Source organism: Pseudophryne corroboree, chromosome 3, assembly GCF_028390025.1.
Source record: "Pseudophryne corroboree isolate aPseCor3 chromosome 3, aPseCor3.hap2, whole genome shotgun sequence".
NCBI lineage: Eukaryota > Metazoa > Chordata > Amphibia > Anura > Myobatrachidae > Pseudophryne > Pseudophryne corroboree.
In genome coordinates, this window is record NC_086446.1 from 166600065 (window position 1) to 166627501 (window position 27437).

The 27437-nt window shown below is 47.7% G+C and overlaps 1 protein-coding gene across 6 annotated transcripts in view; it reads left to right on the forward strand.

The window, feature by feature from the left end:
* Positions 1-16434: 16434 nt before the first annotated feature.
* LOC135055015 (catenin delta-1-like) overlaps positions 16435-27437 on the forward strand; it is a 259589-nt gene continuing 248586 nt past the window's right edge. The window contains exon 1 of one of the 6 annotated variants that reach the window (XM_063958563.1): positions 16435-16625. Coding sequence is in view for 1 of the 6 variants with exons in the window: in XM_063958565.1 (XP_063814635.1) it covers positions 16692-16736 (45 nt within the window). In the remaining 5 variants the exon portion in view is untranslated. Of the gene's footprint in view, positions 16626-16646; positions 16737-27437 lie in introns of those variants that run through there. The other 5 variants (XM_063958564.1, XM_063958562.1, XM_063958567.1 and 2 more) reach the window with 5 other exon arrangements.

The following is a 27437-nucleotide window of genomic DNA, read 5'->3' on the forward strand; positions in this document are numbered from 1 at the left end:
GTGGAATGGGCCTTGATAGATTTAGGCTGTGGCAGGCCTGCCACAGAATGTGCAAGTTGAATTGTGCTACAAATCCAACGAGCAATCGTCTGCTTAGAAGCAGGAGCACCCAGCTTGTTGGGTGCATACAGTATAAACAGCGAGTCAGATTTTCTGACTCCAGCCGTCCTTGAAATATATATTTTCAATGCCCTAACAACGTCCAGCAACTTGGAATCCTCCAAATCGCTAGTAGCCGCAGGCACCACAATAGGCTGGTTCAGGTGAAACGCTGAAACCACCTTAGGCAGAAACTGAGGACGCGTCCGCAGTTCTGCCCTGTCCGAATGGAAAATCAGATATGGGCTTTTATACGATAAAGCCGCCAATTCTGACACTCTCCTGGCTGAAGCCAGGGCCAGTAGCATGGTTACTTTCCATGTAAGATATTTCAAATCCACCGATTTGAGTGGCTCAAACCAATGGGATTTGAGAAAATCCAAAACTACATTAAGATCCCACGGAGCCACTGGGGGCACAACCGGGGGCTGTATATGTAGTACTCCTTTTACAAAAGTCTGGACTTCAGGAACTGAAGCCAATTCTTTCTGGAAGAAAATCGACAGGGCCGAAGTTTGAACCTTAATGGACCCTAATTTGAGGCCCATAGACAATCCTGTTTGCAGGAAATGTAGGAATCGACCCAGTTGAAATTCCTCCGTCGGGGCCTTCCTGGCCTCACACCACGCAACATATTTTCTCCAAATGCGGTGATAATGTTGTGCAGTCACCTCCTTCCTGGCTTTTACCAGGGTAGGGATGACCTCTTCCGGAATGCCTTTTTCCCTTAGAATTCGGCGTTCAACCGCCATGCCGTCAAACGCAGCCGCGGTAAGTCTTGGAATAGACACGGTCCCTGCTGAAGCAGGTCCCGTCTTAGAGGTAGAGGCCACGGATCTTCCGTGAGCATCTCCTGAAGTTCCGGGTACCAAGTTCTTCTTGGCCAATCCGGAGCCACGAGTATCGTTCTTACTCCCCTTTGCCGTATAATTCTCAGTACTTTTGGTATGAGAGGCAGAGGAGGAAACACATACACTGACTGGAACACCCACGGTGTTACCAGAGCGTCCACAGCTATTGCCTGAGGGTCTCTTGACCTGGCGCAATACCTGTCCAGTTTTTTGTTGAGGCGGGACGCCATCATATCCACCTTTGGTTTTTCCCAACGGTTCACAATCATGTGGAAGACTTCTGGATGAAGTCCCCACTCTCCCGGGTGTAGATCGTGTCTGCTGAGGAAGTCCGCTTCCCAGTTGTCCACTCCCGGAATGAACACTGCTGACAGTGCTATCACATGATCTTCCGCCCAGCGAAGAATCCTTGCAGCTTCTGCCATTGCCCTCCTGCTTCTTGTGCCGCCCTGTCTGTTTACGTGGGCGACTGCCGTGATGTTGTCCGACTGGATCAACACCGGCTGACCCTGAAGCAGGGGTTTTGCCAGGCTTAGAGCATTGTAAATCGCTCTTAGCTCCAGTATATTTATGTGAAGAGACATCTCCAGGCTTGACCACACTCCCTGGAAGTTTCTTCCCTGTGTGACCGCTCCCCAGCCTCTCAGACTGGCACCCGTGGTCACCAGGACCCAGTCCTGTATGTCGAATCTGCGGCCCTCTAACAGATGAGCACTCTGCAACCACCACAGAAGAGACACCCTTGTCCATGGAGACAAAGTTATCCGCTGATGCATCTGCAGATGCGATCCGGACCATTTGTCCAGCAGATCCCACTGAAAAGTTTGTGCGTGGAATCTGCCGAATGGAATCGCTTCGTAAGAAGCCACCATTTTTCCCAGGACTCTTGTGCATTGATGCACAGACACTTTTCCTGGTTTTAGGAGGTTCCTGACAAGTTCGGATAACTCCCTGGCTTTCTCCTCCGGAAGAAACACCTTTTTCTGAACCGTGTCCAGAATCATTCCCAGGAACAGCAGACGTGTCGTCGGGGTCAATTGAGATTTTGGAAAATTCAGAATCCACCCGTGCTGTTGCAGCACTACTTGGGTTAGTGCTACTACGTCCTCCAGCTGTTCTCTGGACCTTGCCCTTATCAGGAGATCGTCCAAGTAAGGGATAATTAATACGCCTTTTCTTCGCAGAAGAAACATCATTTCGGCCATTACCTTGGTAAAGACCCGAGGTGCCGTGGACAATCCAAACGGCAGCGTCTGAAACTGATAATGACAGTTTTGCACCACGAACCTGAGGTACCCTTGATGTGAAGGGCAAATTGGGACATGCAGGTAAGCATCCTTGATGTCCAGGGACACCATAAAGTCCCCTTCTTCCAGATTCGCTATCACTGCTCTGAGTGACTCCATCTTGAACTTGAATTTTTGTATGTACAGGTTCAAAGATTTCAGATTTAGAATAGGTCTTACCGAGCCGTCCGGCTTCGGTACCACAAATAGTGTGGAATAATACCCCTTTCCCTGTTGTAGGAGGGGTACCTTGACTATCACCTGCTGAGAATACAGCTTGTGAATGGCTTCCAATACCGTCGCCCTGTCTGAGGGAGACGTTGGCAGAGCAGACTTTAGGAACCGGCGAGGGGGAGACTTCTCGAATTCCAACCTGTAACCCTGAGATACTACCTGCAGGATCCAGGGGTCCACCTGTGAGTGAGCCCACTGTGCGCTGAAATTCTTGAGTCGACCCCCCACCGCCCCTGAGTCCGCTTGTAAAGCCCCAACGTCATGCTGAGGGCTTTGCAGAAGCCGGGGAGGGCTTCTGCTCCTGGGAGGGAGCTGCTTGGTGCACTCTCTTACCCTTTCCTTTGCCTCGGGGCAGATATGACTGTCCTTTTGCCCGCTTGTTCTTATAGGAACGAAAGGACTGCGGCTGAAAAGACGGTGTCTTTTTCTGTTGGGAGGGGACCTGAGGTAAAAAGGTGGATTTCCCGGCTGTTGCCGTGGCCACCAAATCCGATAGACCGACCCCAAATAATTCCTCCCCTTTATACGGCAATACTTCCATATGCCGTTTGGAATCCGCATCACCTGACCACTGTCGCGTCCATAAACTTCTTCTGGCAGATATGGACATCGCACTTACTCTCGATGCCAGAGTGCAAATATCCCTCTGAGCATCTCGCATATAAAGAAAAGCATCCTTTAATTGCTCTATAGTCAATAAAATACTGTCCCTATCCAGGGTATCAATATTTTCAGTCAGGGAATCCGACCAAACCACCCCAGCACTGCACATCCATGCTGAGGCGATGGCTGGTCGCAGTATAACACCAGTATGAGTGTATATACTTTTCAGGGTAGTTTCCAGCCTCCTATCAGCTGGATCCTTGAGGGCGGCCGTTTCAGGAGACGGTAACGCCACTTGTTTTGATAAGCGTGTGAGTGCCTTATCCACCCTAGGGGGTGTTTCCCAGCGCGCCCTAACCTCTGGCGGGAAAGGATATAATGCCAATAACTTCTTTGAAATTAGCAGTTTTCTATCGGGGTTAACCCACGCTTCATCACACACTTCATTCAATTCCTCTGATTCAGGAAAAACTACAGGTAGTTTTTTCAGACCCCACATAATACCCCTTTTTGTGGTACTTGCAGTATCAGAGATATGCAAAGCCTCCTTCATTGCCGTGATCATATAACGTGTGGCCCTACTGGAAAATACGTTTGTTTCTTCACCGTCGACACTAGATTCGGTGTCCGTGTCTGGGTCTGTGTCGACCGACTGAGGTAAAGGGCGTTTTACAGCCCCTGACTGTGTCTGAGACGCCTGGACAGGTACTAACTGGTTTGCCGGCCGTCTCATGTCGTCAACTGATTTTTGTAACGTGCTGACATTATCACGTAATTCCATAAACAAAGCCATCCATTCCGGTGTCGACTCCCTAGGGGGTGACATCACCATTACCGGCAATTGCTCCGCCTCCACACCAACATCGTCCTCATACATGTCGACACACACGTACCGACACACAGCAGACACACAGGGAATGCTCTTATCGAAGACAGGACCCCACTAGCCCTTTGGGGAGACAGAGGGAGAGTTTGCCAGCACACACCCAAGCGCTATAAATATATAGGAACAACCCTATAGAAGTGTTGTCTCCCTTATAGCAGCTTAATATATATCAAAAACGCCAAAAAAAAAGTGCCCCCCCCTCTCTTTTTTACCCTGTTTCTGTAGTGCAGTGCAGGGGAGAGTCCTGGGAGCCTTCCTCGCAGCGGAGCTGAGCAGGAAAATGGCGCTGTGTGCTGAGGAGATAGGCCCCGCCCCCTATTTCGGCGGGCTCTTCTCCGGAGTTTGTGAGACCTGGCAGGGGTTAAATACATCCATATAGCCCCAAGGGCTATATGTGATGTATTTTTTAGCCAGAACAAGGTATTCTCATTGCTGCCCAGGGTGCCCCCTGCAGCGCCCTGCACCCTCCGTGACCGCTTGTGTGAAGTGTGTGACAACAATGGCGCACAGCTGCAGTGCTGTGCGCTACCTCATGAAGACTGAAAAGTCTTCTGCCGCCGGTTTCTGGACCTCTTCGCTTTTCGGCATCTGTAAGGGGGTCGGCGGCGCGGCTCCGGGACCGGACTCCATGGCTGGGCCTGTGTTCGATCCCTCTGGAGCTAATGGTGTCCAGTAGCCTAAGAAGCCAATCCATCCTGCACGCAGGTGAGTTCACTTCTTCTCCCCTAAGTCCCTCGTTGCAGTGAGCCTGTTGCCAGCAGGACTCACTGAAAATAAAAAACCTAATAACTTTTTCTAAGCAGCTCTTTAGGAGAGCCACCTAGATTGCACCCTGCTCGGACGGGCACAAAAACCTAACTGAGGCTTGGAGGAGGGTCATAGGGGGAGGAGCCAGTGCACACCACCTAGTCCTAAAGCTTTTATTTTTGTGCCCTGTCTCCTGCGGAGCCGCTAATCCCCATGGTCCTGACGGAGTCCCAGCATCCACTAGGACGTCAGAGAAATATACCTTAAGGCATAGGATGACTTGTGAAACTAAATTCGTGACTTACATGATTGTCTGCCCGTGTAAGAAAATCTACATAGGAAAAACTATACGAATGCTGAAGGAGAGGATTGCCATGCATAGGTCCTCGATAAAAAAGGCATACCTGAAAATTGATGGTAGTACTCCCCCTGTTGCCAGGCATTTTGTCTCTGTTGGACACAAATTGAGTGAGTTTACCTACATGCCAATTGATCATGTACCACCCTTGAGGAGGGGAGGGGACAGACACAGACTCCTACTCCAGCAGGAGTGTCGATGGATATACCAGATGGAGTCTATGGCCCCCCATGGTCTTAATGAAGAATTTTCTTTAGTTCCTTTTCTTTAAGGTGCTGTGATCTGATGGGTCCCGGACTTTGTTTGCGGGCACTATGAGTAATGGTGCCCTTTCTGATAATAATATGATATACTTTTCCGTATATTTTGACCCTGTGTTTACATGTCTGTAAGTCTTTTTTGTCCTTCTTCATGATTTCTGTTTTTTTGATGTGTGTTAATTAGATGGTTTCTTATCAGTATTCATGTACAGGACTTATTTAACGTTTGGATCATATGAGAACACTATTAGTTATTTAGGGTTAATCTATTATTGATGGCATTTAGGTGCCCTATTATTGGAATCTTGGTCTTACTTCTGATCCTTACTGATAGTTTCATTTTATTATTTGATGGTTATGTTTGTTACTATATTGCTGCCAATACGACTATTAACACATTGGGATACATACACTTGTTGCCCCGAGACGCTGTGTCCGCTAGCGCAGCACTGACGGGAGGACTTCCGCTGAGTGACACGCAGTTTGCGTTCCACGATCCGGAAGTTCCGGACTCGTGGTGAGCGGCGTGCGTTCCACGGCGTTCGCTTCCTGATGTAGGTGCAGCGGCGGGACCGGCCTCTGTGGGCGGTGATGGACTCCAGGTGCTGGTGGTGAGTAGGGCGCTGTGATCACATATAATGCGCTCACAGGTGATGTAAGGTTGCACGGCACGCAAGCACTCTCTGACATGGCAGTTTGACATTTTGCCTGGTTATTCCCCTGAGTAAGGTTACTTACAGAAAACGGCTGTTTGGGAGTTTGCCAGCGATGAAATATTACCTCAATACGATGAGTATATGCTGCTGTCGATACATGCTGATGTTGATGTAATTGTTCTATGAATGAAGTTCAACACGGAGTAAAAAATTTTTTGAATATCACGCAGAGTGCTGGTTCTGTCTCAAACCTCAATCTGAGGGATTGGCATGTGACTTTATTATCCTCTATTTAACCGGACACCTGCCCCTTTTCTAATGGAGAGTGTCAGTGCGGCTTCCCGGGACTTTGTTCTGTGATTTGGCTATATATATATATATATATATATATACAGTGGTCGAAGTGGGGCGGTATACGGCGGTATGGTATACCGCCACTTCTTCCACTGACCCGGAAATGAGCCCAGAAAGTGCAGCAGGAGGCGAGGGAAGTGGCATCCTGCTGCACATGGTGCTCCCCGTGCCTGCGCGGCGGCCGTATGAGGACACACAAGGAGAGCTGCTGGGAAATAAAAGAAGCTTAATATTATTTATCCCATTGCCGGATCCTCATATATATTTTTTGGACATATGAAAGTATTATAGGTAAATTAAATAAAAATTTGGACAAATTAATTACAAGCCTTTGGAAGATTAATATTAACCATCAGATGGTCGCAAATAGGAAGATTCATTAAATACTACAAAACTATGGAAGTTAATTATACATAATAATTCTTAGTAAAATATGGATTATAATTTTGTGAAAATACAGCTGTTTCAAACTAATTAATTGCCTTTTCATAAAAAACACTCCTGAAGAAGTCGACATACGACGAAACGCGTTGAGTGTAAAAATCTTTTATTGTTTGGAAAAGTTGTTATTCAATTTTTTGGCTGTAATGAACAATAACACATTGTAAAAGTGTACATCATTTTTTTATCAGTATTGAAATTTAATTATTTTAGCAATAAAAAGCAATAGATGTTTTAAAGTTTAAAGGGTGTTTGTGTGATGTCATCCTCTTTTTGTCAGAAACCAATATAACCATATTAAATTGTATTACAGGTTGAGTATCCCTTATCCAAAATGCTTGGGACCAGAGGTATTTTGGATATCGGATTTTTCCGTATTTTGGAATAATTGCATACCATAATGAGATATCATGGTGATGGGACATAAATCTAAGCACAGAATGCATTTATGTTTCATATACACCTTATACACACAGCCTGAAGGTAATTTTAGCCAATATTTTTTATAACTTTGTGCATTAAACAAAGTGTGTCTACATTCACACAATTCATTTATGTTTCATATACACCTTATACACACAGCCTGAAGGTCATTTAATACAATATTTTTAATAACTTTGGCCCTCATTCCGAGTTGATCGGTCGCAAGGCGAATTTAGCAGAGTTACACACGCTAAGCCGCCGCCTACTGGGAGTGAATCTTAGCTTCTTAAAATTGCGACCGATGTATTCGCAATATTGCGATTACTAACTACTTAGCAGTTTCAGAGTAGCTCCAGACTTACTCTGCCTGTGCGATCAGTTCAGTGCTTGTCGTTCCTGTTTGACGTCACAAACACACCCAGCGTTCGCCCAGGCACTCCCACCGTTTCTCCGGCCACTCCTGCGTTTTTTCCGGAAACGGTAGCGTTTTCAGCCACACGCCCCTGAAACGCCGTGTTTCCGCCCAGTAACACCCATTTCCTGTCAATCACATTACGATCGCCGGAGCGATGAAAAAGCCGTGAGTAAAATTACTTTCTACATAGCAAAGTTACTTGGCGCAGTCGCAGTGCGAACATTGCGCATGCGTACTAAGCGGATTTTCACTGCGATGCGATGAAAAATACCGAGCGAACAACTCGGAATGAGGGCCTTTGTGTATTAAACAAAGTTTGTGTACATTGAGCCATAAAAAAACAAAGGTTTCACTATCTCACTCTCACTCAGAAAATTCCGTATTTCGGAATATTCCGTATTTCGGAATATTTGGATATGGGATACTCAACCTGTATACATAAATATATTTATTTCAGTCATTAAGTGCGCTCCACAGAGATATACTATTTCTTGATATATATATATATATATATATAGTGGTCGAAGTGGGGCGGTATACGGCGGTATGGTATACCGCCACTTCTTCCACTGACCCGGAAATGAGCCCAGAAAGTGCAGCAGGAGGCGAGGGAAGTGGCATCCTGCTGCACATGGTGCTCCCCGTGCCTGCGCGGCGGCCGGCGGCTGTGTAGAGCGCTGTAGCTCACAGCTCTCTCCGCCGCCAGCCACCCGCGCACACCGCTCACCAGCCGGCCGCCGGCCCCGCTCACTAGCCGCCCGCCGCTTCCACTCACCAGCCGGCCGCCGGACCCGCTTCCGCTCACCAGCCGCCCGGCGCCAGCTCACTGCTGCCAGCAACAACATCAGGTAATGTTCCCCTGCTGTCACCTCTCTCCCTGCTGTTCCTGTCGTCACCCTCCCTGTCGTCACAGTTGTCACCCTCCCTGTCGTCACTCTCCCTGTCGTCACTGTCCCTCTGTCATTACTGTCCCTCTGTCGTCACTCTCTCCCTGTCGTCACTCTCTCCCTGTCGTCACTCTCTACGTCGTCACTCTCCCTGTCGTCACTGTCGTCACTCTCTCCCTGTCGTCACTCTTTCCCTGTCGTCACTCTCTCCCTATCGTCACTGTCGTCACTCTCTCCGTCGTCACTGTCGTCACTCTCTCCCTGTCGTCACTGTCGTCACTCTCTCCCTGTCGTCACTCTCTCCCCGCCTCTCTCTCTCCCCGTCGCTCTCTCTCCCCGTCGCGCTCTCTGTCGTCGCGCTCTCTGTCGTCGCGCTCTCTGTCGTCGCTCTCTCTGTCGTCGCTCTGTCTGTCGTCATTCTCGTCACCCTCTCTGTCGTCACTCTCGTCACTCTCTCTGTCGTCACTCTCTCTGTCGTCACTCTCTCTGTCGTCACTTTCGTCACTCTGTCGTCACTCTCTCTGTCGTCACTCTCGTCACTCTGTCGTCACTCTCTCTGTCGTCACTCTCGTCACTCTGTCGTCACTCTCTCTGTCGTCACTCTCGTCACTCTCTCTGTCGTCACTCTCTCTGTTGTCCCTGTCGTCACTCTCTCCCCCTGTCGTCACTCTCTCCCCCTGTCGTCACTCTCCGTCGTCACTCTCTCTCCCTGTCTCTCTCCCTGTCGTCACTCTCTCTCCCTGTCTTCACTGTCTCTCTCCCTGTCGTCACTGTCTCTCTCCCTGTCGTCACTGTCTCTCTCCCTGTCGTCACTGTCTCTCTCCCTGTCGTCACTGTCTCTCTCCCTGTCATCACTGTCTCTCTCCCTGTCGTCACTCTGGCTGTCCCTGCTGTCACAATTTCGGCTCATTCAGTGTGCTACAATGTGAATTTCGGCTCATTCAGTGTGCTACAAGGTGAATTTCGGCTCATTCAGTGTGCTACAGGGTTAATTTCGGCTCATTCAGTGTGCTACAATGTGAATTTCGGCTCAGTCAGTGTGCTACAATGTGAATTTTGGCTCATTCAGTGTGCTACAAGGGGAATTTCGGCTCATTCAGTGTGCTACAAGGGGAATTTCGGCTCATTCAGTGTGCTACAGGGTGAATTTCGGCTCAGTCAGTGTGCTACAATGTGAATTTCGGCTCAGTCAGTGTGCTACAAGGGGAATTTCGGCTCAGTCAGTGTGCTACAAGGGGAATTTCGGCTCATTCAGTGTGCTACAAGGGGAATTTCGGCTCATTCAGTGTGCTACAAGGGGAATTTCGGCTCATTCAGTGTGCTACAAGGTGAATTTCGGCTCATTCAGTGTGCTATAATGTGAATTTCGGCTCAGTCAGTGTGCTACAAGGGGAATTTCGGCTCATTCAGTGTGCTACAAGGGAATTTCGGCTCATTCAGTGTGCTACAAGGTGAATTTCGGCTCATTCAGTGTGCTACAGGGTGAATTTCGGCTCATTCAGTGTGCTACAGGGTGAATTTCGGCTCAGTCAGTGTGCTATAGGGTGAATTTCGGCTCATTCAGTGTGCTACAAGGTGAATTTCGGCTCATTCAGTGTGCTACAATGTGAAAGGGGCACCAGTACTAGATAGTATAATAAGAATTTACTCACCGGTAATTCTATTTCTCGTAGTCCGTAGTGGATGCTGGGAACTCCGTAAGGACCATGGGGAATAGCGGGCTCCGAAGGAGGCTGGGCACTCTAGAAAGATCTTAGACTACCTGGTGTGCACTGGCTCCTCCCACTATGACCCTCCTCCAAGCCTCAGTTAGGTACTGTGCCCGGACGAGCGTACACAATAAGGAAGGATTTTGAATCCCGGGTAAGACTCATACCAGCCACACCAATCACACCGTACAACTCGTGATATGAAACACAGTTAACAGTATGAAACAATAGAGCCTCTCAACAGATGGCTCAACAATAACCTGATTTAGTTATCCATAACTATGTACAAGTATTGCAGATAAACCGCACTTGGGATGGGCGCCCAGCATCCACTACGGACTACGAGAAATAGAATTACCGGTGAGTAAATTCTTATTTTCTGTAACGTCCTAGTGGATGCTGGGAACTCCGTAAGGACCATGGGGATTATACCAAAGCTCCCAAACGGGCGGGAGAGTGCGGATGACTCTGCAGCACTGAATGAGAGAACTCCAGGTCCTCCTCAGCCAGGGTATCAAATTTGTAGAATTTTTGCAAACGTGTTTGCCCCTGACCAAGTAGCTGCTCGGCAAAGTTGTAAAGCCGAGACCTCTCGGGCAGCCGCCCAAGATGAGCCCACCTTCCTTGTGGAATGGGCATTGACAGATTTTGGCTGTGGCAGGCCTGCCACAGTATGTGCAAGCTGAATTGTACTACAAATCCAACGAGCAATAGTCTGCTTAGAAGCAGGAGCACCCAGCTTGTTAGGTGCATATAGGATAAACAGCGAGTCAGATTTTCTGACTCTAGCCGTTCTGGAAACATATATTTTCAGTGCCCTGACAACGTCTAGCAACTTGGAGTCCTCCAAGTCCCTAGTAGCCTAGGCACCACAATAGGCTGGTTCAGGTGAAACGCTGACACCACCTTTGGGAGAAACTGGGGACGAGTCCTCAATTCTGCCCTATCCATATGGAAAATCAAATAAGGGCTTTTACAAGACAAAGCCGCCAACTTTGATACTCGCCTGGCAGAAGCCAAGGCCAATAACATAACCACCTTCCACGTGAGATATTTCAGATCCACGGTTTTTAGTGGTTCAAACCAATGTGATTTTAAGAAACTCAACACCACGTTGAGATCCCAAGGTGCCACAGGAGGCACAAACGGGGGCTGACTCTGCAGCACTCCTTTTATAAATGTCTGAACTTCAGGTACTGAAGCTAGTTCTTTTTGAAAGAAAATCGACAGAGCCGAGATCTGTACCTTAATGGAACCCAATTTAAGGCCCATAGTCACTCCTGCTTGCAGGAAATGCAGAAATCGACCTAGTTGAAATTCCTCTGTTGGGGCCCTTTCGGCCTCACACCATGCAACATATTTTCGCCATATGCGGTGATAATGAGTTGCTGTAACCTCTTTCCTGGCTTTAGTAAGCGTAGGAATGACTTCCTCCGGAATGCCCTTTTCCTTCAGGATCCGGCGTTCAACCGCCATGCCGACAAACGCAGCTGCGGTAAGTCTTGGAACAGACAGGGCCCCTGCTGCCGCAGGTCCTGTCTGAGTGGCAGAGGCCATGGGTCCTCTGATATAAATTCTTGAAGTTCTGGGTACCAAGCTCTTCTTGGCCATCCACGAGTATCGTTCTTACTCCTCGCCTTCTTATTATTCTCAGTACCTTTGGTATGAGAGGCAGAGGGGAGAACACATAAACCGACTGGTACACCCACGGTGTTACCAGAGCGTCCATAGCTATCGCCTGAGGGTCCCTTGACCCGGTGCAATATCTTTTATAGCTTTTTGTTGAGGCGGGACGCCATCATGTCCACCTGTGGCCTTTCCCAATGGTGTACAATCCTATTGGAAGACTTCTGGAGGAAGTCCCCATTCTCCCGGGTGGAGGTCGTGTCTGTTGAGAAGATCTGCTTCCCAGTTGTCCACTCCGGGAATGAACACTGCTGACAGTGCTAACACATGATTTTCCGCCTATCGGAGAATCCTTGTGGCTTCTGCCATCGCCATTCTGCTTCTTGTGCCGCCCTGTTGGTTTACATGGGCGACTGCCGTGATGTTGTCTGATTGGATCAGTACCGGCTGGTTTTGAAGCAGAGGCCTTGCCGGCCTCAGGGCATTGTAAATGGCCCTCAGGTCCAGAATATTTATGTGTAGGGAAATAACCTGACTTGACCAAAGTCCCTGGAAATTTCTTCCCTGTGTGACTGCCTCCCAGCCTCAAAGGCTGGAATCCATGGTCACTAGGACCTAGTCCTGTATGCCGAACCTGCGGCCCTCTTGAAGATGGGCACTCTGCAGCCACCACAGTAGAGATACCCTGGTCCTTGGAGACAGGGTTATCAGCCTATGCATCGGAAGATGCGATCCGGACCACTTGTCCAACAGGTCCCTCTGAAAAGTTCTTGTATGGAACCTGCCTAATGGGATTGCTTCGTAGGAAGCTACCATTTTTCCCAGGACTCGCGTGCAATGATGCACCGCTACCTATTTTGGCTTCAGGAGGTCTCTGACTAGAGATGACAACTCCTTGGCTTTCTCCTCCGGGAGAAACACTATTTCTGGTTTATGTCCAGAACCATCCCCAGGAACAGTAGACGTGTCATACGAACCAGCTGTGACTTTGGACTGTTTAGAATCCAATCATGCTGTTGTAGCACTTTCCAAAATAGTGCTACCCCGACTACCAACTGCTCCTTGGACTTCGCCCTTATAACGAGATTGTCCAAGTACGGGATAATTACAACTCCCTTTTTTTGAAGGAGTATCAACATTTCGGCCATTACCTTGATAAAACACCCTCGGTGCCATGTACAGTCCAAACGGCAGTGTCTGGACTTGGTAATGGTAATCCTGTACCACAAATCTGAGGTACTCCTGGCGAGGATGGTAAATGGGGACATGCAGGTAAGCATCCTTGATGTCCCAGGATACCATGTAATCCCCCTCGTCCAGGCTTGGAATAACCGCCCTGAGCGATTCCATCTTGAACTTGAATTTTTGTGTTCAAGGATTTTAAATATAAAATGGGTCACACCGAACCATGCGGTTTCGGTACCCCAACCCGTGTGGAATAGTAACCCCGTCCTTGTTGAAGTAAGGGCACCTTGAGTATTACCTGCTGGGAATACCGCTTATTAATTGCCTCTAGCACAGCCTCCCTGCCTGAGGGAGTTGTCAGCAAGGCATATTTTAGGAAACGGCTGGGGGGGGAGACATCTCGAATTCCAGCTTGTACCCCTGAAATACTACTTGAAAGAAACAGGGATCCACCTGTGAGCGAGCCCACTAATTGCTGAAATTTTTGAGTCGGCCCCCCACCGTACCTGGCTACACCTGTGGAGCACCCGCGTCATGGTGTGGCCTCACAGGAGGCGGGGGAAGAATCTTGATTCTGGGAACAGGCTGACTGGTGCAGCTTTTTTCCCTCTACCCTTGTCTCTGTACAGAAAGGAAGCGCCATTTGACCCGCTTGCTTTTCTGAAGCCGAAAGGACTGTACCTTTGTCTGTGAGGAAACCTGAGGTAAAATTATTTCTTCCCAGCAGTTGCTGTGGATACGAGGTCCCAGAGACCATCCCCAAATAATTCCTCACCCTTATAAGGCTCTCTATGCGCTTTTTAAGTCAGCATCACCTGTCCAGTGACAGGTCTCTAATACCCTCCTGACAGAATGGACATTACATTTATTTTGGATGCCAGCCGGCAAAATATCCCTCTGTGCATCCCCCCTATATAAGACGACGTCTTTAATATGTTTTTATGTTTGCCAACTAGTATCCCTGTTTGACAGGGTCACCGACCACGCTGCAGCAGCACTATCTGCAGGTCTCAGTCTAGTACCTGAGTGTGTAAATACAGACTTCAGGATAGCCTCCTGTTTTTTATCAACAGGTACCTATTAAAGTGGCCGTATCCTAAGACGGCAGTGCCACCTTTTTTGACAAACGTGTGAGCGCCTTATCCACCCTAGGGGATATCTCCCAGCGTAACTTATCCACCTGGCGGGAAAGGGTACGCCATCAGTAACTTTTTTATAAATTACCAGTTTCTTAACGGGGGAACCCACGCTTTCACACACTTCATTTATTCATCTGATGGGGGAACAAAACACTGCCTGTTTTTTCTCCCCAAACCTAAAACCCATTTTTAGAGGTGCTTGGGTTAAAGTCAGAATGTATAACACATTTTTTATTGCCGGGATCACGTCACGGATGTTCCTAGTGGATTGTGTATATGTCTCCACCTTGTCGACACTGGAGTCAGACTCCGTGTCGACATCTGTGTCTGCCATCTGAGAGAGCGGGCGTTTTTGAGCCCCTGATGGCCTTTGAGACGCCTGGGCAGGCGCGGGCTGCGAAGCCGGCTGTCCAACAGCTGTTACGTCATCCACTTTATGTAAGGAGTTGACACTGTCGGTTAATACCTTTCACCTATCCATCCACTCTGGTGTCGGCCCCACAGGGGGCGACATCACATATATCGGCCTCTGTTCTGTCACCATATAAGCCTCCTCATTCAACATGTCGACACAGCCGTACCGACACACCGCAGACACACAGGGAATGCTCTAAACGAGGACAGGACCCACAAAAGCCCTTTGGGGGGACAGAGTAAGAGTATGCCAGCACACACCAGAGCGCTATCTATATATACAGGGACTAACTGAGTTATGTCCCTAATAGCTTTTATATAATATACTGTATACAGTGCCAATTTTAATGCCCCCCCTCTCTTTTCCCTCTTACTGTACTGTAGAATTGCAGGGAAGAGCCAGGGAGCTTCCCTCCAGCCGAGCTGTGAGGGAAAAATGGCGCCAGTGTGCTGAGGAGATAGGCTCCGCCCCTTTTTCGCGGCCTATTCTCCCGTTTTTTATGGAATTCTGGCAGGGGTATTTACCTCATATATAGCCCCTGGGGCCATATATTGAGGTATTTTAGCCAGCCAAGGTGTTTTTATTGCTGCCTCAGGGCGCCCCCCCCAGCGCCCTGCACCCTCAGTGACCGGAGTGTGAAGTGTGTGAGAGGAGCAATGGCGCACAGCTGCAGTGCTGTGCGCTACCTTGGTGAAGACAGAGTCTTCATGCCGCCGATTTTCCGGACCATCTTCTTGCTTCTGGCTCTGTAAGGGGGACGGCGGCGCGGCTCCGGGACCGAACATCAAGGCTGGGCCTGCAGTCGATCCTTCTGGAGCTAATGGTGTCCAGTAGCCTAAGAAGCCCAATCCGGCTGCAAGCAGGCGAGTTCGCTTCTTCTCCCCTTAGTCCCTCGCTGCAGTGAGCCTGTTGCCAGCAGGTCTCACTGAAAATAACAAATTCTAAGACTATAACTTTCTAAGAGCTCAGGAGAGCCCCTAGTGTGCATCCAACCTCGGCCGGGCACGAAATCTAACTGAGGCTTGGAGGAGGGTCATAGTGGGAGGAGCCAGTGCACACCAGGTAGTCTAAGATCTTTCTAGAGTGCCCAGCCTCCTTCGGAGCCCGCTATTCCCCATGGTCCTTACGGAGTTCCCAGCATCCACTAGGACGTTACAGAAAAGGGGGTTCTACTACATGGGACACGCCCCTTTTGGGTGACCACGCCTCATTTTTTGGGTGACCACGCCCCTTTTCTGGGGCGCGCGCATAATTACATCCTTCACTTTTGCATACCCCCACTTCAAAATTTCCACTTCGACCACTGTATATATATATAAAACTTTCAAGCAAAAACAAGATTTATAGTAATTAATTATTCTCAGGATGGGCTTCACTTCTCAAGCATTTTCTACTCCGGTTTCCAGGGTTTCCCTGTATCTAACAAGAACTATTTAGAAGAATAAGAAATGACAATGGTGACATTTTGTTCTGGGCATATAACATCCCATAAAAAAGCCTTAAGTCAGATATTAGACCCAGGCACACACATAACACTATACCAGTTCCTCGTTATACATGAGACGCAAGCAGCACTACCCTGCTGCTGCAAGGTGCAACCACACATACAGGCAGACATACTGTGCATGACTGTATGTGTATATGTATATAATGGTCATGATGAGCATGTTGACGTCAGTGTCCTCCTCTTCCTCCACGGTGTTCTCCCCCCGCCCCCTGCAATCTCTCTTATAGCCCATCTACCACTCCCTGCTGCACTCTCGGCTATTGGGAACATAATATAAATATATATCTACACCCCTCCCTGGGCACCTCCTCTCACACCCGTCTGTATAATGTGCCTCCCCATTGGTCTCCCCCATCACCCTTTCTCTTTCAGCGTCGTGATTGGCTGCGGGTCCAGCAGCAGGCGGTGACGTCAGGGCCAGGCCTGGCAGGGCGGGTGCGCTGCGAGCGGTCGGATTCGCTTTGTGGTGTGAGACCCACCGGGAGTGACGTCACTGCGCCCACCTTGACGTCAGCGGCCTCTACGGGGAGATCCGGATTGCACGGTGCGTATCCCATGACTGCCAGGGCGATGTGACCGGGCTGGCTAACGGTGGGCGCTGTGTATACCTATGTCTGGGGTGGCGGGGAGGTGTCTGTACCAGCCGCTCGTACAGGTGACTGGCAATGCCCGGAATGCTCAGTGCTGAGGGGACTCCTGTGTAATGTGTATGGGACACAGCACTGGAATATACTCAGCTCCTAGAGAGTGACCCTCATAGACTGTATGTGTACTCTGACTGCATTTGGCGTGTGTGTAATCCTCATTATAATTATGTATGTGCCAGTGCCTTACAGCTGGGGTGGAGGGTGCTATGTGTGTATGTTGCATCTTGAACATATAGGGTACCCTGATGTGGGGTCATCCTGCTGCCAGGTGTAGCATGCAGCACTTGCTGGTACTGGGGAGAGAGATCTAGTCCAGTAGTTCCCAAGAATTCTCAATCTGGGACCTCCTGACAGTCCCTTTGCATTAATTATACCCCCAGCTTTTGTGAAAATATCTTTGATTAATATAATTGCTATTATATGAAAATAGTCATTTCTGTATTTCAAAGCAATCAATGCTATAAGCATGTTATTTCCCCCCCTGCAATGTATTGGGACTAGAGGCTCCTAGGGCTGGGTTTTCCCTATGTGTCTAATGATCACCTGCATGATCCGCCCTACTATTACAGAACACTTTTCAAGTACCCCTGGGGGGTGCTAGTACCCACTGATCTAGTGGAAACCGAGAGCATGGATTATGATTTGTATGTAGAAGAAGTTTTCTGTCTATTTTCTATGACCCCCCACCCTCCCCGCCTCATAAAGTAACTGCCGCTTTCTGTGTAATTACGGTGTAGTAGTTGGGACACGCTCATGCATGTATGTAAAAGGGGAGGTTGTCATCCTAAAATAGCTTACGTTCTGGAAGTGTATAAAAAAAAATAGATATTTTTTTTTATGCTCCATCTATGGTAATGGTTTTGAGCTGCCCGCTAATTGCAGTAAACTCCAGCACTATAGGAAATTTATATTGCTTACATGACTACAGTTTTTTTTTTTATATAATTATAAAAAAAAAAATCACATTTAATCTGTGCCCTATACATTTAGATGTCTGTCTGTGATTGCTTAAAGTTTTTATGAATTTACAGATATGTTTTCATGCTGCTTTTATACTTACTGGTTACTCAGCTACAGAATTGCCATGAAGGAATGCTGGTATGAGACGGTATAGAGTAAATAACTGTTATCAAACCCTCTTCTTGGCTACAAAGTACTATCATAAACTGTTGTGCAGTCTGTCAGATATACATTGTAGTGATGACTGTATTAGGCTACATTTTGCTAGTGGGTCTCTGACCTCGCCTGTTGTGCAGGAACTCTGCTTTTCCAGGCTGTTGAGCCTGGCTGTGTGGGGTTGCTTCTATTTAGTCAGTCCATTGGCATACAAATATTTTCAGTCCAAAGGACACATTGCACTTTAATTTTGTCCATTGTTTGGGTGCATTGTTTAGGCCACTGTTAAACTCTAAAGAATGTTAATAGCACACTTTTTTTTTTTTTTTTTTAATATACATGCATTGACATATTCTAGTTAATATGGACCATTAATTATCCAACATCTTCAAAAACAGTAGAACCTAAGTTTATCTAAATCGGTCTCTTTTAAGGGTCCATGAATCTCCGATTTAGAGAAACTTTATTTCAGACTGTAGTTTGAAAGTTTTTTTTTTTTTTTTTTTAAGCAACCCCACTGATGTCTGTGTGCTGACATGTTACATTAATACAGTAACATGTTAATGGAAGTCTGACTCTGGGGATTTATGATTTGTTTAGGGGTTGGGTTCACTTTACAAATACAAACTTTGTAGCTGAGTTGGTACTGTCCTCCTTAATGAGCTAGATGTTGTCTCTGTTCTCTGTGGGAGATATTTAGTAAGTAATTTTTGAACCATTCGGTTCTATTTTACCTTTGTGTCTCATACATTCTGTTACCCAAATGCAATGATTTTAATTGAAAATGTGTAAACTTAATTGTGAATTTATTACCTGATGTTTGTTGTTGTGCCACCAAAAAAGCCCCCAACCTAATAATATATTTCATAACAAATGTGTTAGTGTCAGATGTAACCTTGCTCATGGCATTGGGCAGAGGTAAACAAAATCAGATAAAGAGCAATGCGTGCCATACAGCTATAGTCTGCTTACCTGTTCTGCCAAACTGATCAGCAGACATTAGGCATCTGCAAAAAATATAGCATTATTAAAATCATGACTCACCGATCCTGATCATTTTCTGGTCAGACTCGGCGAATCAAGGATTTTCTCTGACGTCCTAGTGGATGCTGGGAACTCCGTAAGGACCATGGGGAATAGACGGGCTCCGCAGGAGACTGGGCACTCTAAAAGAAAGATTAGGTACTATCTGGTGTGCACTGGCTCCTCCCTCTATGCCCCTCCTCCAGACCTCAGTTAGATTTCTGTGCCCGGCCGAGCTGGATGCACACTAGGGGCTCTCCTGAGCTCCTAGAAAGAAAGTATATGTTAGGTTTTTTATTTTACAGTGAGACCTGCTGGCATCAGGCTCACTGCAACGAGGGACTAAGGGGAGAAGAAGCGAACCTACCTGCTTGCAGCTAGCTTGGGCTTCTTAGGCTACTGGACACCATTAGCTCCAGAGGGATCGACCGCAGGACCCGTCCTTGGTGTTCGTTCCCGGAGCCGCGCCGCCGTCCCCCTTACAGAGCCAGAAGCATGAAGATGGTCCGGAAAATCGGCTGCAGAAGACTTAAGTCTTCACCAAGGTAGCGCACAGCACTGCAGCTGTGCGCCATTGCTCCTCATACACACTTCACACTCCGGTCACTGAGGGTGCAGGGCGCACGGGGGGGGGGGGGGGACGGGGGGCCCTGAGCAGCAATAAAAACACCTTGGCTGGCAAAATAATCACAATATATAGCCCCAGAGGCTATATATGTGATAATTACCCCTGCCAGAATCCATAAAAAAAGCGGGAGAAAAGTCCGCGAAAAAGGGGCGGAGCTATCTCCCTCGGCACACTGGCGCCATTTTCTCTTCACAGTGTAGCTGGAAGACAGCTCCCCAGGCTCTCCCCTGTAGTTTTCAGGCTCAAAGGGTTAAAAAGAGAGGGGGGGCACTAAATTTAGGTGCAATATTGTTTATACAAGCAGCTATTGGGGAAAATTCACTCAGTGATAGTGTTTATCCCTACATTATATAGCGCTCTGGTGTGTGCTGGCATACTCTCTCTCTGTCTCCCCAAAGGGCTGTGTGGGGTCCTGTCCTCAGTCAGAGCATTCCCTGTGTGTGTGGTGTGTCGGTACGGCTGTGTCGACATGTTTGATGAGGAGGCTTATGTGGAGGCGGAGCAGATGCCGATAAATGGGATGTCGCCACCTGTGGGCCGACACCAGAGTGGATGGATAGGTGGAAGGTATTAACCGACAGTGTCAACTCCTTACATAAAAGGCTGGATGACGTAACAGCTATGGGACAGCCCGCTTCTCAGCCCGCGCCTGCCCAGGCGTCTCAAAGGCCATCAGGGGCTCAAAAACGCCCGCTCCCTCAGATGGCAGACACAGATGTCGACACGGAGTCTGACTCCAGTGTTGACGAGGTTGAGACATATACACAATCCACTAGGAACATCCGTTACATGATCCCGGCAATAAAAAATGTGTTACACATTTCTGACATTAACCCAAGTACCACTAAAAAAGGGTTTTTATGTTTGGGGAGAAAAAGCAGGCAGTGTTTTGTTCCCCCATCCAATGAGTGAATGAAGTGTGAAAAAGCGTGGGTTCCCCCGATAAGAAACTGATAATTTCTAAAAAGTTACTGATGGCGTACCTTTTCCCGCCAGAGGATAAGTTACGCTGGGAGATATCCCCTAGGGTGGATAAGGCGCTCACACGTTTGTCAAAAAAGGTGGCACTGCCGTCTTAGGATACAGCCACTTTGACGGTACCTGCTGATAAAAAGCAGGAGGCTATCCTGAAGTCTGTATTTACACACTCAGGTACTAGACTGAGACCTGCAGATAGTGCTGCTGCAGCGTGGTCTGTAACCCTGTCAAACAGGGATACTATTTTGCGAACATAAGACGTCGTCTTATATATGAGGGATGCACAGAGGGATATTTTGCCGGCTGGCATCCAGAATTAATGCAATGTCCATTCTGTCAGGAGGGTATTAGAGACCCGACACTGGACAGGTGATGCTGACTTTAAAAGGCACATAGAGCCTTATAAGGGTGAGGAATTGTTTGGGGATGGTCTCTGGGACCTCGTATCCACAGCAACAGCTGGGAAGAAAAATTTTTACCTCAGGTTTCCTCACAGCCTAAGAAAGCACTGTATTATCAGGTACAGTCCTTTCGGCTTCAGAAAAGCAAGCGGGTCAAAGGCGCTTCCTTTCTGCACAGAGACGAGGGAAGAGGGAAAAAGCTGCACCAGTCAGCCAGTTCCCAGAATCAAAATTCTTCCCCCGCTTCCTCTGAGTCCACCGCATGACGCGGGGGCTCCACAGGCGTAGCCAGGTACGGTAGGGGGGCCGCCTCAAAAATTTCAGCGATCAGTGGGCTCGCTCACAGGTGGATCCCTGGATCCTTCAAGTAGTATCTCAGGGGTACAAGCTGGAATTCGAGGCGTCTCCCCCCCGCCGTATCCTCAAATCTGCCTTGCCGACAACTCCCTCAGGCAGGGAGGCTGTGCTAGAGGCAATTCACAAGCTGTATTCCCAGCAGATGATAGTCAAGGTGCCCCTACTTCAACAAGGACGGGGTTACTATTCCACACTGTTTGTGGTACCGAAACCGGACGGTTCGGTGAGACCCATTTTAAATTTGAAGTCCTTGAACACACACATAAAAAAATTCAAGTTCAAGATGGAATCGCTCAGGGCGGTTATTGCAAGCCTGGAGGAGGGGGATTACATGGTATCCCTGGACATCAAGGATGCTTACCTACATGTCCCCATTTACCATCCTCACCAGGTGTACCTCAGATTTGTGGTACAGGATTGCCATTACCAATTCCAAACACTGCCGTTTGGACTGTCCACGGCACCGAGGGTCTTTACCAAGATAATGGCAGAAATGATGATACTCCTTCGAAAAAAGGGAGTTTTTAATTATCCCGTACTTGGACGATCTCCTTATAAAGGCGAGGTCCATGGAGCAGTTGTTGGTCGGAGTAGCACTATCTCGGGAAGTGCTACAACAGCACGGATGGATTCTATACATTCCAAAGTCACAGCTGGTTCCTACCACACGCCTGCTGTTCCTGGGGATGGTTCTGGAGAACAGAAAAAAGTGTTTCTCCCGCAGGAGAAAGCCAAGGAGCTGTCATCTCTAGTCAGAGACCTCCTGAAACCAAAACAGGTATCGGTGCATCACTGCACACGAGTCCTGGGAAAAATGGTAGCTTCTTACGAAGCAAAATTCCATTCGGCAGGTTCCATGCAAGAACCTTTCAGTGGGACCTCTTGGACAAGTGGTCGGAATCGCATCTTCAGATGCATCGGTTGATAACCCTGTCTCCAAGGACCAGGGTATCTCTACTGTGGTGGCTGCAGAGTGCTCATCTTCAAGAGGGCCGCAGATTCGGCATACAGGACTGGGTCTTGGTAACCACGGATGCCAGCCTTCGAGGCTGGGGGGGCAGTCACACAGGGAAGAAATTTCCAAGGACTTTGTTCAAGTCAGGAGTCGTCCCTACACATAAATATTCTGGAACTGAGGGCCATTTACAATGCCCTAAGTCTGGCAAGGCCTCTGCTTCAAAACCAGCCGGTACTGATCCAATCAGACAACATCACGGCAGTCGCCCATGTAAACCGACAGGGCGGCACAAGAAGCAGGATGGCGATGGCAGAAGCCACAAGGATTCTCCGATGGGCGGAAAATCACGTCTTAGCACTGTCAGCAGTGTTCATTCCGAGAGTGGACAACTGGGAAGCAGACTTCCTCAGCAGACACGACCGACACCCGGGAGAGTGGGGACTTCATCCAGAAGTCTTCCAACTGTTGGTAAACCGTTGGGAAAGGCCACAGGTGGACATGATGGCGTCCCGCCTAAACAAAAAACTAGATATTGCGCCAGGTCAAGGGACCCTCAGGCAATAGCTGTGGACGGTCTAGTGACACCGTGGGTGTACCAGTCGGTTTATGTATTCCCTCCTCTGCCTCTCATACCAAAGGTACTGAGAATAATAAGAAAACGAGGAGTAAACGATACTCGTGGTTCCGGAGGGGCCAAGAAGAGCTTGGTACCCAGAACTTCAAGAAATCATATCAGAGGGCCCTGTCTGTTCCAAGACTTACCGCGGCTGCGTTGGAAGGCATGGCGGTTGACTTCCGGATCCTAAAGCAAAAGGGCATCCCGGAGGAAGTCATTCCTACGCTGATAAAAGCCAGGAAAGAAGTAACCGCAAACCATTATCACCGTATTTGGCAAAAATATGTTGCGTGATGTGAGGCTAGGAAGGCCCCAACAGAGGAATTTCAGCTGGGTCGTTTTCTGCACTTCCTACAGTCAGGAGTGACTATGGGCCTAAATTTGGGTTCCATTAAGGTCCAGATTTCGGCTCTGTCGATTTTCTTCCAGAAAGAACTGGCTTCACTGCCTGGAGTTCAGACATTTGTAAAGGGAGTGCTACATATTCAGCCCCTTTTTTTGTGCCTTCTGTGGCACCTTGGGATCTCAACGTGGTGTTGAGTTTCTTAAAATCACATTGGTTTGAGCCACTTAAAACTGTGGATCTGAAATATCTCACGTGGAAAGTGGTCATGTTATTGGCCTTGGCTTCGGCCAGGCGTGTGTCAGAATTGGCGGCTTTGTCATGTAAAAGCCCTTATCTGATTTTCTATATGGATAGGGCAGAATTGAGGACTCGTCCCCAGTTTCTCCCTAAGGTGGTATCAGCTTTTCACTTGAACCAACCTATTGTAGTGCCTGCGGCTACTAGGGACTTGGAAGATTCCAAGTTACTGGACGTAGTCAGGGCCTTAAAATTTTATATTTCCAGGACGGCTGGAGTCAGGAAAACTGACTCGTTTTTTATCCTGTAGGCACCCAACAAAATAGGTGCTCCTGCTTCTAAGCAGACTATTGCTCGCTGAATTTGTAGCACAATTCAGTTGGAGCATTCTGCGGCTGGATTGCCGCATCCTAAATCAGTAACAGCCCATTCCACGAGGAAAGTGGGCTCATCTTGGGCGGCTGCCCGAGGGGTCTCGGCTTTACAACTTTGCCGAGCTGCAACTTGGTCAGGGGCAAACACGTTTGCTAAATTCTACAAATTTGATACCCTGGCTGAGGAGGACCTTGAGTTCTCTCATTCGGTGCTGCAGAGTCATCCGCACTCTCCCGCCCGTTTGGGAGCTTTGGTATAATCCCCATGGTCCTTACGGAGTTCCCAGCATCCACTAGGACGTTAGAGAAAATAAGATTTTACTCACCGGTAAATCTATTTCTCGTAGTCCGTAGTGGATGCTGGGCGCCCATCCCAAGTGCGGATTGTCTGCAATACTTGTATATAGTTATTGCCTAACTAAAGGGTTATTGTTGAGCCATCTGTTGATAGGCTCAGTTATATTTCATACTGTTAACTGGGTATAGTATCACGAGTTATACGGTGTGGCTGGTATGAGTCTTACCCGGGATTCAAAATCCTTCCTTATTGTGTCAGCTCTTCCGGGCACAGTATCCTAACTGAGGTCTGGAGGAGGGGCATAGAGGGAGGAGCCAGTGCACACCAGATAGTACCTAATCTTTCTTTTAGCGTGCCCAGTCTCCTGCGGAGCCCGTCTATTCCCCATGGTCCTTACGGAGTTCCCAGCATCCACTACGGACTACGATAAATAGATTTACCGGTGAGTAAAATCTTATTTTTTTTTACAGTATTGGAAGTTGCCTTGATACCTGCCTGATGTGTGTGCCCCCTAACATTCATGTGGCGACTGGCGAGTCAATTATTTATCGCTCCCGATATCCCATCTAAGGTGACAGGAAATCAGGCGGTGGACATCTTATAAAATTGTGCCTTTTTATCATGGCCAGAGAGGTCGGTTTTAGCCGTGTAAAGCAGCCAATCACGACCAAAGTAAAAGGCAAAGTCCTGTTTGAGCGGGTCACTTTATACTAATATATGGAATACTTACCTTGTCACCTTAACCCTCCCTTTCTGTATCCTAAACATAACTCTTCACCCCCCCCCCCCCCCCTTCCTCCCTGCAGCCTAACCGTCAGCCTCCGGGAGGGGGGGGGGGGGGGGGTAAATATCCCCCCTCGTAGCAGCCAAACCCTCCCCCATAGCCTTAACCTAGCATTCCCTGGCTTACCTGTCCGGCCCAGCGATGCATTGTCTTTCTTGATCCTGACTGTTGGGGTTCCGGCGTCGGTCTGGAGAACCAATTTATAATGCGTGAATTGAGTTTTACAACAGACCAGGCTGTTTTGCAGAGATGTGATGTTTCAACAAATTTTTTTTTTTTTTTTTTTTTTTAATTTGCTGTCCTGTATTGTATTTGCAATTTTGTGGAATTTACAGTCTGTGGGGTCAACCCAATTAGCCACAAAGGGTACGATTTGGCATGGTGTTTCAACGCCCTTATCTTACACAAGACACAGCAAAAACTCTAATCCATGCTCTCATTATCTCCCGCATTGATTATTGTAATAGTCTCCTGACCGGTCTTCCCAAACATAGGCTCTCACCACTACAATCCATTTTGAATGCAGCTGCGAGGCTAATCTTCCTTGCCAGACGTTCATCGTCTGCAGATCCGCTCTGTCAGTCCCTCCATTGGTTACCGGTATTCTACCGTATTAAATATAAAATACTTTTACTCACATACAAGGCTATTAACCAAACTGCACCAACATACATCTCTTCACTCATCTCAAAATATCTCCCTACCCGACCACTCCGCTCTGCACAAGATCTACGTCTCTCATCCACACGCATTACTTGTTCACACTCAAAATTACAGGACTTTATCCGGGCTTCACCCACTCTGTGGAATGCCCTCCCACGCACAGTAAGACTCGCCTCTAGTCTCCAAACCTTTAAATGTTCCCTGAAAACTCCTCTTCAGACAAGCCTATCAAATTCCAGACCCACCCACATAACCTTCAGTGCTTCCCTATCTAATTACATCCTCTGTAGAGTATTCATAACATCGCATATCTTGTCTTTCTTTAGTCTCACACCCTCCTGACACTTGGATAACTTTGTGGGGTATCATCATACAACCCATTAAGAACCTAGCAATCTGGTGGACCATTATGCAATAGGTAGCATCTATCCTTGTGTATCTATGCCTATTTCCCTATAGATTGTAAGCTTGCGAGCAGGGCCTTCCTACCTCTGTCTGTCTGTTTTTACCCAGTTTTGTTCTATTACTGTTGTTCTAATTGTAAAGCGCAACGGAATATGCTGCGCTATATAAGAAACTGTTAATAAATAAAATAAATAAATAAAACACTGGCAACACACCCTTTGCATGCTGGTTTCAGCCTGAATTCGCACAAGAGTGCTCGGTGCCCTATGGGGTGGCAAACTTTTTTTTTTTGCAAATTCAGGCTGCCTTAAATAGGTTTGACCCCCTATGAGCAGCCAGGATTATGAGCCATTTATTTTGCTCTGTAATTTTTTTTTATTATCCTCTGTAGGGATTATACCAAGGTCACTTCTGTGGTTTAAATGCAGAACAAGATGAGTGTTTTATGCAACAGTGCTGATTATGTCACTCTTCCTATCTGTGCTTGTGACAGGTCACAGTTGTCAGTTGCCAACATGACTTTGGGGGGCCAATCGAGAACCGGCGATAGCGACACGCAGGGTCGCACATAGCTATCACTGGGGGGCATACGCACGGAGCGATCCGTGCTTAACTTCTAAACTAGTGGTGCCCAAACTTTTTGGAATCATAGCACCCTAGAGCAGAGGTTCTCAAACTCGGTCCTCGGGAGCCCACACAGTGCATGTTTTGCAGGTCTCCTCACAGAATCGCAAGTGAAATAATTAGCTCCACCTGTGGACCTTTTAAAATGTGTCAGTGAGTAATTAATACACCTGTGCACCTGCTGGGTTACCTGCAAAACATGCACTGTGTGGGCTCCCGAGGACCGAGTTTGAGAACCTCTGCCCTAGAGTATCATAATTTTATTCATGGCACCCCTAGGCCAAAAATTTCTTAGTGAGAAATTTTTAAATAAATATTAAATGAAAAATTGTGTTTATATGTCATCTTTAGATTCCATTATGTGGTGAGGAACAAGATTTGTTTCTGTTTGTCCACATATTTTATGATTGACAGCCACCAGCACTGGTTTTGCCTATTACATTGTACAGATATAATTTTGATTGGTACTGGACCACCAATCCAAGGCACCCCTGCAAGTGTTATGAGGCACCCCGAGGTGCCTAGGCACACAGTTTGGAAACCACTGTTCTAAGCAATCTAGTCAGATTGCTTAGAATTAAAGCACCAATCTCTCTGTGTGTTCCCCCCCCCTTTTGGTCTAGCCCTATAAGCATCCTTCAAAATTTACTAAGGTGCTGCTACACTAAAAAGTTGACTAGTGTTACACCTCTGAACATGCCTGAAGTTGTAGCTTAGTAAGAGCCGCCCACTCTATATTAAATTTGATATTTACCATGTTTGGGTTTCTGAAAATAATTGATGTCATTCATTGCATAGGACAGGTGGGGCATGAACAGGTTTTTACGCTTAGGGATGTATCGAATTGTGTAGGTTTCAGATTTGTGCATAATGTCTTGTGGTTTTTTTTTTTTAAGCTGTG